The sequence below is a fragment of the Chanodichthys erythropterus genome, chromosome 16, assembly GCF_024489055.1.
Source record: "Chanodichthys erythropterus isolate Z2021 chromosome 16, ASM2448905v1, whole genome shotgun sequence".
NCBI lineage: Eukaryota > Metazoa > Chordata > Actinopteri > Cypriniformes > Xenocyprididae > Chanodichthys > Chanodichthys erythropterus.
The window spans coordinates 18503630-18518633 of NC_090236.1; the positions used below are offsets into that span (position 1 = coordinate 18503630).

Below are 15004 nucleotides of genomic sequence, written 5' to 3' on the forward strand. Positions count from 1 at the left end.
TTAAGTACACTTTTTAAAAGTGCACTTTTTTAATAATGTCAAATTAAAGGTTTTACTTTAGGAAGGAAGTACATTGTACACTTATTTTGATGTGTTGACTAACATACTAAAGCCCATGTAAAGTACTTAATTATAATTTAACTGTAGTGTGTTTTATATTTGATATTTTATTTAAAGTTATATTTTAAATGTACTAACTTGCAACTTCACTATTACAAACGTGCAATTACAAATATATTTATATGATTATATATGATTATTATATTTATATGACATACATGTTTCAATAAATTGTCATATTTTAGTTTACCATAACTATTTGTTAGTATATTCAGCAGTACACTTTAACCATATTTCAAAGACAAGAATAACATCATAATTTTATACATCAAAATGTACTTAGGTCCTACTTAAGTGATTAAAAAAATTCAACTTAAAAGTTCACCCAAAAATTTAAATTCTGTCATTTATTACTCACCCTCAAGGTGTTCCACACCCGTAAGACCTTTGTTAATCTTTGGAACACAAATTAAGATATTTTTGTTGAAATCCGATGGCTCAGTGAGGCCTCCATAGCCAGCAATGACATTTCCTATCTCTGTTATCCATTAATGTACTAAAAACATATTTAAATCAGTTCATGTGAGTACAGTGGTTCAATATTAATATTATAAAGTGAGGAGAATATTTTTGGAGCAAAATAACGACTTATAGTGATGGGCGATTTCAAAACACTGCTTCATGAAGCTTTGAAGCGTTATGAATCAGCGTGTCGAATCAGCGGTTCGGAGTGCCAAAGTCACGTGATTTCAGCAGTTTGACACGAGATCCGAATCATGATTCGATACACTGATTCATAGCGCCGAAGCTTCCTGAAGCAGTGTTTTGAAATCGGCCATCACTATATAAGTCGTTATTTTTTGTTTTTTTGCCGCACCAAAAATATTCTCGTTGCTTTATAATATTAATATTGAACCACTGTACTCACATGAACTGATTTAAATATGTTTTTAGTACATTAATGGATCTTGAGAGAGGAAATGTCATTGCTGGCTATGCAGGCCTCACAGAGCCATCGGATTTCAACAAAAATATCAATTTGTGTTCCGAAGATTAACGAAGGTCTTATGGGTGTGGAACGGCATGAGGGTGAGTAATAAATGACAGAATTTTCATTTTTGGGTGAACTAACCCTTTAACACTCTTAAGTTCAACTATTTGCATTTAAAATAAATAATACATTTTATTTTAATAAATAATACAACTGTAAGTAATAAATGCAATAAAGTGTCCAAAAACATATTCAGTTCACACTTGAGTATATTCTTTTAAAATATTTTATTTCCATAATAGAAGTGAGCTAAAGTGTACTTCTTTTTCACAAGGGAAGTGTGCAGTCTTTGCAAAGCAAATCTCAAAGCTCAGGATTTTGACAAACATCATTTCTACTGTGCAGTACACCTACATGTCCCCTTGACATAATATAATAATAAAATATTATATTACTTTTACAAAATATAGTTTTTCTTTGCAGTTAATATCATGATTAGTTAACTTTAAATCAAATTTTCAATAGCTGATTAAAAATGATCATATATGCTAAGCTTTTCATTTCAATTCTTTTTTCATTTGATTTGCCATTGTTTGAATAATCAAAGTTATAAGTTTCTGAGCTGGACAAGAACATACAGTGTTTTACAGTTTAAATACTGCAAAGCAGGAATGACTCTGTAACCTCAGCTGACATAATACCAATTTTACAGTGCACTTCATTTTGACAACATTTCATTTTGTCATCTTCAATCTTCGTTCACTCATTACAACACTAGATAGATTAGATAAATGTCAGATTCAAAGGCCAACATGTCCACAGCTCTTGTAAATGTCACCACCCCCCAGCTCCTGCAAATAACAACTTGTGGTATGAGTGCCTTCATTTTTCACCTTACTCTGCAACAGTTCAGTTGATCTTCTGAAAGAAAGTGCTTTTTAGTATAATTATTTTAAAAAATATTTTGAGGGAGGTACTGATTTATGCATTCCTTAAAAAGTTCCTTAAAAAAAGACACACAAACAAAACATTTTTTAAAGGTTTTTTAAATGTTCTATTTGGAAAATGTGCTACAGAAATGTCCTTCAAGTATGAATGTTATTAAATGCACATACATCAAGTGAATCATGCAAGTCATAAAAATCCAAACTTGGAGGAGGTGCCCTGTGCACATTAACAATGTATATTCTTCAGCACTCCCAAATCCCGTTGCTTCTTGGTTTTAAAGGCCATCACAAAGTTATGAGGGGAAACAATACCCTTTCCCTGTTCATCTGTCTGTCCCATGACAATGTAGTTAAGCCCTGAAAAACCAAAACAAATAATAATTAATATAATATAACAAGTCATTTATTCAATCAATTCATTCAAAACACTATAATACTTTCCAGAATGAAACACCATATTGTTCTGTGTTGCAGCAGTTCTGTTTTGGCTTTATTTGGAACTAAAAAGGAGTCCTAAATACGTTATCGATGTTTTTTTGACTGTACTAAAGCACAAAAATACAATAATATGTTTGCAGATATTTAGGAACCATGCTAATTTAACATACTTGTTTCTCTGAAAAACAAAGCTACAGCCAGTTATTCTACATTGAAATGTGTGTTCCATGTCAGAATGCTTGTTTTTGTTTTGGTCTGTGTGATCCCGCCCACTGCCAGTTTACCCAATAGTATTTCGACACCCCGGGTTGCCAGTTGGCAGAAACAACCCTCTCCAATATTTTTAATTTGGACTGCACTACCAATTTCAACCACTAGCTGTCAATATTGCATACTGCACCTTTAAGAGCAAACTGAATGTAAAGTTTTCAGGCACTTAATTGCATGTTAGTTACAACTGTAAATGTATTATAGTTTACATTTTTATTAAATGCAATGAGTACATTTTAATATATATTAACTTTAAATATTATATCTAATAACACACTACCATTAAAGTTTTAATTAAAGGTACAATATGTAATAAATTTGTCCGCTAGAGGTCGCTAGAAACCTATTCAAAACAAAGGCGTAGCTTGATGACGCCAAGTTTTAGAGCGGAATCTTGGGACATGTGGTCTCCATCTCAACGGACGGTGCAAAAGAATAGGGATAGGACTCGGGAAGAAATCATGCTCATGGATGCGATTATTAACGTTACTGTAGTATGAAGCAGAGCAGGAGCGAGTGTTTTGGGAGCTGAACGAGGCCGCTGGAGCAACTGCGCAACACACGCCTCACGAGCAGCGGAACTTTTATTATGCCTCAGTCGCCGGCGCCGCTTCCGCTTTTCCGGTCATTAGTATGAGGTAACGCAGCTCTGTTTATTATTAGATACATTTGAGTGTGTTGAAAATGTTATAACGTTATCATCTCATATAAATCATATCCTATCATATTAAATATTGGATGGCTTGTGATGATAAATGGCATGCAATTAATTTTAAAACATACTGTATGATGGAGAAAATTATGTATTACTGTTAATAAAAATAAAGCTGCATCTGATTATGCTATGTTAGCTATTTGACAAAAAAGTGTTTTTCTCTGAGGCATGGTGAAGCATATGGTACAAAAAATTGATTTAAACAATAAGACTAAACGTGTTGAGCTATATAACAACAGTTCATTTTCTGTCTATAAATATATCAAAACAATTGTTCCCTTGTGTATTAAAACATATATTATTTTAAAGCGTCATTGGTGTTTCCATGGTTTCTACAAAATAAAACAAACCGGAAACTGAGGGTTAACGCGGGTATGACGCAATTGACAGGCGACTCCTCACACGTCCCGGAGTCTTGGTTAAAACTGCAATTTTCTCACGATTTACTAATAGTTGCAAACATTTGGGATATTGTAAGTACTCAAGTAAACAAAATGTATGACACTGGCCTAGTTGTTTTTGGATATTTTACTGCAAAAATATTACATATTGCACCTTTAAGTCCTTAACATATGCTTTAGTATGTTAGTCAACACATCAAAATAAGTGTATACTTCTTTTGACAAATTATTATTAAACTTAATGATTTAAAATGTACTTTAAAGTAAAAAAATAATAATAATTTGACAATGTAACAAAGTTTTAGTACACTTAAGTGGCCTTTTAATTCATTAACATTATATTATCTGCAAGTACAGTTCTTAAGAAATATACTTTTAAGATATGAAGTATATACTAAGTGCACATTCAATGCTTTTTTAACTTTTTTTTCATAAGGGCAATCCATTGTTGTTGGTTCTAAAGTGACGTTTTTTAATTAGTAACAGAGGATTGGCTGCATTTAGAACTAGCAACTGCACATCCCAAAGCGTGGCATAAAAAAAGTTCAAGAGGGTGTTTAGGACACTTTGTGTATCCTTACTTATTTACTTCTTTTTTTCATTTAACCTTTGCTTGTGTGCCTTTGCTTTAATATAATGTAAGCCAAAGCAAATACTATTGTGTTTATTCCCTTGTTTTTCATTTCAACAATAAAAATTCCACCACAAATGATTAATGTTAAACTGTTCCTCTATACTGCCAAAAACAATTCCTGCATATTTTAACGCAAATTCTTCTATGGCACATTTCTAGAAATTTCCCTCAAAACAAAACAGTTGCTTTTCAGAGTTTCTGAGCAGTGGCTAAGTGAGCTGAGGTAAAGCATGGCACAATAAAGTCACATACCATCCATGTGGTTGAAGAGAATTATTATTCTAGCTGTCCATGATTCAAGGAAACCAACTGAGACCCTTTCCTGAGCGAGCTTAAGTTACACACCGTGACGCTGAAATGGCATATCCTGCCTGAAATATCTCAACACTACAAATGGAGCCAAAGGACTTTGGGGGAGTTTGAAATTTGCAAACTATCACCTTCCAAAATCCACCTCAATCAACTATAAACATCTGCTGGACTTGCTGGGTGCTAGTGCTGGCTGTGCTGGCTGTGCTGGTTTCAATTAAAATGATTAAGGTTAGGATTTTTGTACATCAAGGTCAGTGTAAAGATACTCGCCTCTTCTGACCAGAGGGCATTTTTTACAGAGGACGGTGACTTTGGTGCTCATGGTCTTCCCAGCCTGTTGAATGGCTAAATTTCCCTCCTTATAAAGGTGTATGAGGGAAAAGGTGGCGAGGACGCTGTGGTCCCTCATGGCTGCTGAGATAAGTTTGGCAGTAATCACTGTGGGGGGAAAAAAGACAGAATCAGGGTTTCTTCTTTGAACAAATGCATAAAATTGCATGTGCATGGTAACGTATAAAGTATGTATAGTACTGCTATGCGTGCTGCCATTTTAGTGTGCTCAGCAGCTTTACTGCCACTGCAATTAAAAAAAAAAAAAGAGCTGAGTCTTAGTATCGGCCTGAACACATTTTTCATCTATAAGCATAGAGATGGTGACTGAGAGCTTTAGTTAACTTTTAAAACTCGCATAGTGAATTATTTCTGTGAATTAAAATAGGTTTGCATCACTTTTAGGTGTTAGATCTCTTGAAGCTTTGATTAAAATGTTTTATTTTCATATATATTCATATTTGAATGTAAATATGACACATACTGTACACTGATTTTTATACTTTCTATATAACGTACTTGGAAAATATATTTGATCTTTTTCTGATTTTTATAAGGGTTCATTAAGGGTATCAATTTGTTTGTTAATTAAACATTTTCTTATACCAAGTTAATCAATATTTTTACTCAAATATCAGTTTGATAAAGAGTAGTACAAATTTATAGCCTTTTTTTTCTTCTTTTTTTTTTTTTTTTTTTAAGAATAGGATATTCATTGCTAGACTAAAGAAGACTAATTAGTTTAATGCCTATGTAAAAAATGTGAATGTGTGAAAAGTCAGGAATGTGGTGAGCGCTGATGCCTGGAGCTGGAATATCAAAGAAATTCTCAGAATTCCTGCTGTTATTTGGGTTTGCAGAAAGCAAAAAATTGAAACCAAACAACGGTCACTTACCAAAGTTACTAGAGCAGTAATGACTTTCAATTGTTCCAGTCCTTTTGCATTTTTGCTTGCAAAGACCTTCTGAATATGTAAGGGCTTTTTGGAAAAGAGAGATTAGTTTTAATAATGACCAACTAAAGTATGCTCTTATACACTAAAATACAGTGTAAAACACAGCAAATGTCACATACATTTATTTCTGTTAAAGCACTTTAGCAACAAAATAGTCTTCCCGTGTGACTGAACTAATGCGTTCCATATGAACCAAACATAGTAAATCTTCAATACATTCCAACGTCATTACCTACACACGTTTATTCCCATAATGTACGGCAGTTTTACACCGTGCCGCTACTTGCATTTTTCATTTGAAATGAAACCTTTTGGAAAGTGGGCTGTGGACTGACCTACGGGTGGTGTGGTGGGTGGTATAGTGCTCATGGAGGTGAGAGGGGCACTGGCTGTGCTGAGACTCCTCGATTTAAAGCGGTAATGGCCGATGAATCCATCCGCAGTTAGACTCAGGTCAGACACAAAAATGATGAGGAGATTATTGCCATCTGAATAAATTGGCCTACAAGACAAAATAAATAAATAATGTTTGAAATTACCATTTATCCTTTAAAATACCTCTCTAAAACAAAGTTTTATGGACCATGTGGATACACTTTATTGATCATAAAGCGTTTTTTAAGTGTACCTAAAAGAAGAAATTGCATTGACTTATTTTAAAAGTAGGCCAAATAAGCTTCTGGGGAAATCATTTCAATCACAATATGATTAATAGTTAATGCAATATTGTTTTTCATGTAACGTTTATTTAACATGTACAGTAGTAAGACATTTTTCCACTGTATATGTTTACTTAAAGGGATAGTTCACCCAAAAATGAAAATTTTCCCATGATTTACTCACCCTCAAGCCATTCTAGATGTATATGACTATCTTCTTTCAGACAAACACAATCAGAGATATATTTAAAAATATCCTTAGTCCTACAAGGTTTATAATGGTTATGAATGGGGGGCCGCGTTTTGAAGTCAAAAACAATGCATCCATCCATAAAAAGTAATCCATACGGCTCCAGGGGGTTAATAAAGGCCTTCTGAAGCAAAGTGATGCGTTTTTGTAAGAAAAATATCCAAATTTAAAAATTCAAATAACTAGCATCCGGCGGACGACCGTTGATTTGCGATGGAACAGCAACCTTTGACCTGACGCACAACGTAATGATGAACGCGGAGGTGCAGAAGATTCACCGAAGATTCAAATCACCGGTCATGGACTATAAGCCTAAAACTATAATTTTTAAGGGGAAATTTCTGAGGATTTTGATATAAAAGAAGAGGAGCTTAAATTTTTTGCACATGCCGCCCGATTTGTTTGAACCGCGAGAGGCATCTAAGCTTACAATACTCCCTTAACCCCTTAGGGTCATATGGATTATCATGGGATAATTTTCATTTTTGGGTGAACTATCCCTTTAAGACATAATGGACGGGACATATCGAAAAGCCCCTCCCCTTTTTAAAAATAGCCAATAGTGTTTCGTTTATATCTCAGCTCGGCCAGAGCCGTTAGCTTGGTAAAGCCTCAGTTTCCTATGAATCTCTAGCCGTTTCTCATCCTAATCTCCTCCATATCGCATTAAAATATAGAATTCTGTGCAGAATTTAAATGGGTCCGATACATTTTGTGGTCCATGATCCGCTCTGTGCTCTCGTGTCTCAGACTGCGCATGCTGCAGTGGTTCGTGTGACACTAACATGAATCCAAACTTCATTCACCTCAATGGAAAGCATATAACACTGTCTTAATCGTTCCCTGTCCCCAATATAGTGCACTATGTGCCATTCACCATGTAGAAAATAGGAAATGTGTGAACAATTGACCGAGTTTAGCCACAGCTTCAGTGTCTATTTATAATGTAGGGGGTGGGATGTTTTAGATTCTAGACAGCATTTGAAGTGAAAGACTGTAAGTTTTGAATGCTTATTTCTCCTTTGTCATTGTTTTGGAACACAACAACTTACTCAAAACCTTAAGGCTAACATATTCATACTAAAAGCTAAAAAATGTAAATTTTGATTTCAGGAAGACTTTAATAATGTAAGGCTGTGTGTGTTAAAGCAATCTATTGTATAAAGTGCTGTATAAATAGTGTGACGTGACTTGAGTGGAGTGCCGAATTGCAAATCTGGAGCAAACATATCTACATCACTATGACAGGATTTATTTTATTAATGAGAGGAAAGCATTCAGCACACATTTACATGTTCATCTACACAGCACTCTCAGCAGTGTGAGAGTCCTCGGGATGTTCCCAAACAGTATACCGCTGAAAACTTATTTTGAATTTCATTTTACCCCTAAGCCAAGAATGAAAAAGAACTTTGGCATGAAAATATCAGATTTAGGGGACAAAATGCAATAATGTAGCATCAAACACTTAAAAATCTATATCAGTCTAAATATTGGTGGTCAATGTCTGTGATGGTTTCTCTGCTTAAAGGTGCCCTAGAACGCTTTTTCACAAGATGTAATATAAGTCTAAGGTGTCCCCTGAATGTGTCTGTGAAGTTTCATCTCAAAAAACCCCATAGATTTTGTATTATACAATTTTTTAACTGCCTATTTTGGGGCATAATTATAAATGCGCCATTTCAGCGTGTCCCCTTTAAATGCTCGCGCTCCCCGCCCCCAAGCTCACAACTCTATAATACATTGTATAAACAAAGTTCACACAGCTAATATAACCCTCAAAATGGATCTTTACAAAGTGTTTGTCATGCAGCTTATCAGATCATGAAAGTATAGTATTTATTTGGATGTTTACATTTGATTCTGAATGAGTTGGAGAATAGTGCTCCATTGCTAAAGCTAACATTACACACTGTTGGAGAGATTTATAAAGAGATATAAATTATACAGACTGCAAGTGTTTGATAATTACACATTTACAGTACATTAGCAACATGCTAACAAAACATTTAGAAAGACAATTTACAAATATCACAAAAAATATCATGATATCATGGATCATGTCAGTTATTAATGCTCCATCTCTCATTTTTCGCTATTGTCCTTGCTTGCTTACCAGCATAAAGTCTGTGTGCTGCTCCGGACGTTAATAATGGCTTGTCTAATGCCTTGTCTAATGCCTTGAACATGGGCTGGCATATGCAAAAGTTGGGGGCGTACATATTAATGATCCCGACTGTTGCGTCACAGTCGGTGTTATGTTGAGATTTGTCTGTTCTTCAGAGGTCTTTTGCACAAATCAAATTTCCATAAGAAGGAGGAAACAATGGTGTTTGAGACACACTGTATGTCATTTCCATGTACAGAACTCTAGTTATTCAACTACGCCGAGGTAAATTCAATTTTCAATTCTAGGGCACCTTTAAAGATCAGTGTATTGGTGCATGTGTGATGGACTGAGGGTCTCACATGGGTGGGCTGTCTCCGCAGAACTTGCCGATCTTCCGTGACTCATTCATTTCTCCACCATTAAACACAGCCACATGGTCATAGCGGCAGTAGCTGTCTCTCTCCACATCAAACTTCTCAAACGTCAGCTCAATGATCTGAGGGGGGGAGTTACTTTGCAATTTAAATAAAATATTTATTCATACTCATCCTGTCAATGTGCTGTCAGTGATGCATGACTTGTAACATGATCTGAAAATTACAGAAATAATAAATTAACACCTGGTCCTGAGGAGCAATAATATGCCAGGAACATGTTACTCCAGCTGGGTAGTCTTTTTCTGGCCAGTTAGGAGTCTTTATTGTCCCAGAGGGCTTGTCTAAAAGACCCCCACAATACCGGTCACCTGCCATGGACAATCATTGGATATTAGTCTGATGACATGGAATCAATACAGATTTATTTGAAATACTGTGGTTTGTAGTGCTGCATTTTGAAATAATTGGAGAAAACTGAATGTGCATTTACAGTGCAGTAAACACACCGTATACCCTATTTTTTAGAGGATTCAAGAAACCTGATGAGCAAAACAAAACACTGAGCTGAATTTAAAGAACAGGGAAGGGCCACTTTCTATATTTGGATAGTAATAAGTTGGTAGTCTCGTTACCTCTTTCATTTGGGCGAATCGCTGAGTATACAGCAAGGAAACCACTCCCAGCTGTGTTGGCGTCTGACACCATGACCACTTGCATCTTGTTTCCATTGGTGACCAGCGCTCCGGGTTTGGAAGTACCACAGAAACGGCCGAGACGCTGCCCGTTGATGTGGCCACTGTATACATCAACAAAGTCATATCTGCAAAGACTATCGCTCTCAAGATCCAGAACCCGAAACAAGAGGGAGACAACCCTCCCCTCAGGTACCTGAAGATGGTTAATTGAGAAAAGTCAACACAATCCCATGGCAGTTTGTAACTATTTTACGTTTTGGCAACTTGGTGGATAATATGTACAGATTTGTCTCATTCATACAGTCTGCTTATGTTACTTTTAGGGTTGAGGTTACTTTAAAAAAAAAGAAAGAAAAAAAAGAGATGTTTTCACATGAATCAAATTCGCCTCCAATTCCACAAAATGTAAAATTGTTACGTTTCTCATGAGATCACGGGTGCGTTTCCCATTCAATGGCATAACTCGTTGCTTAACTACTAGAGATGTAACAATGTATCGTGCCACAACATATCGCAATACAAAAATGCCACAATATGTATCATGGATAGTGACAATATGTATTATGTATAGTACCCAAAATGAAAATTACTGTGTGAGAAAAAAATCTAGTTTACAGAGTTTTAGTGTTAGTACTACATTACAGTACTATATATAATGTTGAATATATCATAATGCAATGGGGGAATAATGGGGTCCTGATAATACCAAATGTTTTATGTTACCAGTAAAATGTGGCTTACATTAATTTAAATATATCTATTCACTGACAGAGTGTCTAAATTATTCTAATCTATTCTGGTGTCATTGGGTTACCAGAACCAAGTCCAAGCCTGTTCATTTCCACCCCCAATGTAATACCAAATGTAGCATTTTAACCAACAGTACATTTTTTCTTAACCATTTACCATGTCTTAAAATATCACAATAATATCGTATTGTGAGTTCAGTATCGAATCATGACATGAGGGGATCGTTACACCCCTATTAACTACCATAGTGTGATGCAATGAATATTTAACTAGCTAGTTATGACTGTTTCTCGAAAACAAAGTAACATGGTCACACCTCTGTCATCTTAATGACGTTGATTTTAAAATATACTGTCGTCACACACAGGTGGTGGTGTAATAACTTCTGCTAATTAATCAATTCGGAATCACAATTAATGTCAGTTTATTATCATTCATGTAGCCGAAACATCAGAAAGCCATTTTTCATGATATTTACATGCAGTATGTAATTGGTGTACTCCCATAGGCTATATATCCGGTTCATTCAGTCAAAAGTTTTCTCCACAACATTTCCCCAAAATGCTGCTGTAACGAAGATGGCATCTGAGAACTATTTTGCTATTTTTGATCCCTGTCATTTAGCTATATTTGATTGATTCATCAAGGGTTCCGAAGTCAAAATTTGTTGACACTGAAATATATAGAATTAAATGTATATATATTTAAATGGAATGAAAGATACACTGTACAGACAAGCCAAAATATTATGACCAGTCTCAGGAGAAGCGAATATCATTGATCATTTCTTAACAAGACCACATATTAAAGTCTGGGTATTATATCAGTTCTTGTAATCAGTGTGTTGGTTGCAGGAGAAATGGGCAGGAATAAAGTGTTGCAAGACTTAAACATTTTTTATGGCAAAGCAACTGAGTCAGAGTATCACAGAAACGGCAAGGTGACTGGGTTGCTCCCGGTCAGCAGTGGTGAGAATTTATCAACAGTGGTTTGAGGAGGGACAAACCAACAACCAGGGACAGTGTGTTGGGCCCCCAAGGCTCATCAATGCACAAGGGCAAAGATAGCGATCCTGTCTGACCCGAGCCAACAGACAGTCTACTGTGGCACAAGCCAAACAAAATTTTAATGGTGGTTATAGGGGGAATGTGTAACAAAACAAATTGCATCACACTCTGTTGTGTATGGGGCTGCATAGCCGCAGACCAATCAGAGTGTCTGTGGTGACCCCTATCCACCATCAAAAGCGCCTGACATGTGAGCATCGGAACTGGACCTTGGAGTAGTGGAAGAAGGTCGCCTGGTCCAATGAGTCCCATTTTTTTTACATCACGTGGACGGCCGCATATACCATTTACCATTATATACCATTTATCTGGGGAAGAAAATTGAATCAGGATGCACTGTGGGAGGATGACAAGCTGGTGGAGGGAGTGATGGTCTGGGCAATGTTCTGCTGGGAAACACTGGGTCTGGCCATTCATGTGGACATAAATTTGACATGTGCCAGTGCCACCTACCTAATCATTGTTGCGGATCAGGCACAACCCTTCATGACAATGGTGTTCCCTGGTGAAAGTGGCCTCTTTCAGCAGGATAATGCACCCTGACACATTGCACACATTGTTCAGAAATGGTTTGAGGAACATGATGAAGAGTTCAAGGTGTTGTCCTGAACTTTAAATTCCCCAGATCTCAATCCAGTTGAGCATCTGTGGGATGTACTGGACCAACAAGTTCCATGGTGGCTCCACCTCGCAACCTACAGGACTTGATGGATCTGCTGCTAACATCTTGGTGCCGGATACCACAGGACATCTTCAGGTGTCTTGTAGAGTCCATGCCTCGGTGGACTGGCACCGTTTTGGCAGCACAGAGAGGATCAACAGTATATTAGGCAGGTGGTCATAATGTTTTGGCTCATCTGTGTAGAATGTACTGCATTGCTTTGCCTATTGCACCCAAGAGCATAATCCACATGTCATACTAACAAAGAACCTATGCTTCTAACCACAGGTTCGAGAGCTGTAGTTTCAAACACAAATTTGCAATGCTATTTGTGAATGTTTGCAGGAACTATGGTTTCGGGAAGCGCTGAATTGATGAATGTTATCGATGGAACTTGCGACAGTATTGGCCAACAGTGCTTTTGGGAAACATATCTCAGTTTGAGAAGTGTAAAAAATAAAATTTTAGTATGAATACACAGGTGGAAAAAAAAAGTACACTTCTATAATGTATTTAAAGTGCTCTATTTTCACACACTAATTTTGTACTTAATATACTAAAAATTCTTCTTAAGTACTTCAAGATCATCTTAAGAACATCTAAGTGTACTCAACTGTGCTATTTTGAGACACCATGAAATATGAACTAAAATGTGCTTTTAATATACTATCTCTGTATTTAAAAGATGTATTTAGATACCACTTATTGTACATCTGAACCCATTGTTTACTACAAGTGGTAACTAAATACATTTTTTTAAATACCGAGATAGTATATTAAAAGCACATTTTAGTTCATATTTCATATGGTGTCTCAAAATAGCACAGTTGAGTAAACTTAGAAGTTCTTAAGAATATATTAATGAGTACTAAAGTATAATTTTTAGTATATTAAGTACAAAATTAGTGTGTGAAATAGAGCACTTTAAGTACATTATAGAAATTTACTTTTTTTCACCTGGGTATTTTTCCACAATCAAAACATTTAACTTTACTCTCCAAAAATGTTATTAAGTCAGCTGATTTTCAAAAAGACATTTGTAGTGAAGCTCATGAGTAAAATATTTTTGTGCTATGGACGTGAATGTGATGTTGCCAGTAATGTTGTTAATTTTCTAAGCAAAAAGTATATTTTTGCCTGGTAAACAATAAAACAGGCAACAATTCTATAGAAATACATTGAAAGTGCCCAGAATATGGACCAAAATATCATAGAGGCTTGGAACAGTAAGCAACCACCTAGACCACTCTACAACAGCCTAGCAACACCCTAGCAACCAAAGAGTAATGGGATAACAAAAAAAAAGCACTACTATTGTGAAGGTGAGTTTTGCACTACTATAAAGTTTCTTTGTTTGAGAGAGAGAGAGAGAGAGAGAGAGAGAGAGAGAGAGAGAGAGATCACAAATCACAGAAAGCAACCAGATTTATGGTGGGAAATATTTTCTTTGACAGAAAAGACATTTAAAGACATCTCCCACACATCTGTCCTTACTGTAATTCTCCACACACATTTGTTGTTGGGTGGGTAGACACCGGGATACCCCTGACTCCCAATCAGTCCTGTGTCTCCAGTAAAGTTCCCGCCACATGTAAAAATGGGTCTACAATTAGGGCAAATGGGAAAGCACATAGTTTGAAACTTAAAAGGACTTATGACAAAATTATGTGCTTTATTAGTTCTAAGTAAAACTAATAAACAACAGTATAATTAATTAATTTGTATTAGTACAAATTAGTCCAATTTGTATAACACAGGAACTAATAGTTACCAACCAAACAGCAAACAGGATTCAACATATTTGGCTGGCATTCGATTTAAATGATCATTTATTGATCATATACAGCTTCTAGATATATATTTTTAGTTTTATATTCCACATACCTTCGATGTCGTTGGGTAAAAATGACGCTGAACAGGAAAGCGCTCGCGATGCTCCAGATTATAATCCTCATTGTATGAGGCGCATTTGAACAAATGAGACATTCAGAGAGAAAGAGAAGTGAAATCTCCAGAGATATTCTACTGCTGACTGACCGACTGCTGCTCATGAATGTGCTGTTTGTTCAACGGGAGTTGATGGGAGCATTTTCCCTTAAACCTTGTAAGTGAGGGCAACTCGTGTCACTTTCACGTAGCTATATTGTGAGTGTAGTGAAGCATGCTACTGCTGTAGTTTTCTTAATAAGGATTCTAAATGCGATCAAGAATACGTTTAGATTATGCAAACATAGCAAAAATATTGTCTTATCAGAATTAGTCGTTTTGGGCGAAGCAGTTATTCCACCTGAATGCTATTGTTCTTCATTCCATATACAGTACGATACTTCTTTTAAAGCATAATTACAGTAGATACTTTTAAAGTCCATATAAATGAGCAG

At 35.9% G+C, this 15004-nt stretch overlaps 1 protein-coding gene across 1 annotated transcript; it reads right to left on the reverse strand.

The window, feature by feature from the left end:
- Positions 1–2086: 2086 nt before the first annotated feature.
- Positions 2087–14578, reverse strand: pcolce2a (procollagen C-endopeptidase enhancer 2a). Its single transcript, XM_067363499.1, has 9 exons — positions 14508–14578; positions 14118–14226; positions 10083–10338; positions 9694–9818; positions 9433–9569; positions 6390–6556; positions 5995–6078; positions 5039–5206; positions 2087–2355 (listed from the first exon to the last, which is right to left on the reverse strand). The coding sequence occupies exons 1-9, from the start codon at positions 14576–14578 to the stop codon at positions 2225–2227; spliced, it is 1248 nt and encodes a 415-aa protein (XP_067219600.1). The 3' UTR covers positions 2087–2224.
- Between the last annotated feature and the right edge of the window lie 426 nt (positions 14579–15004).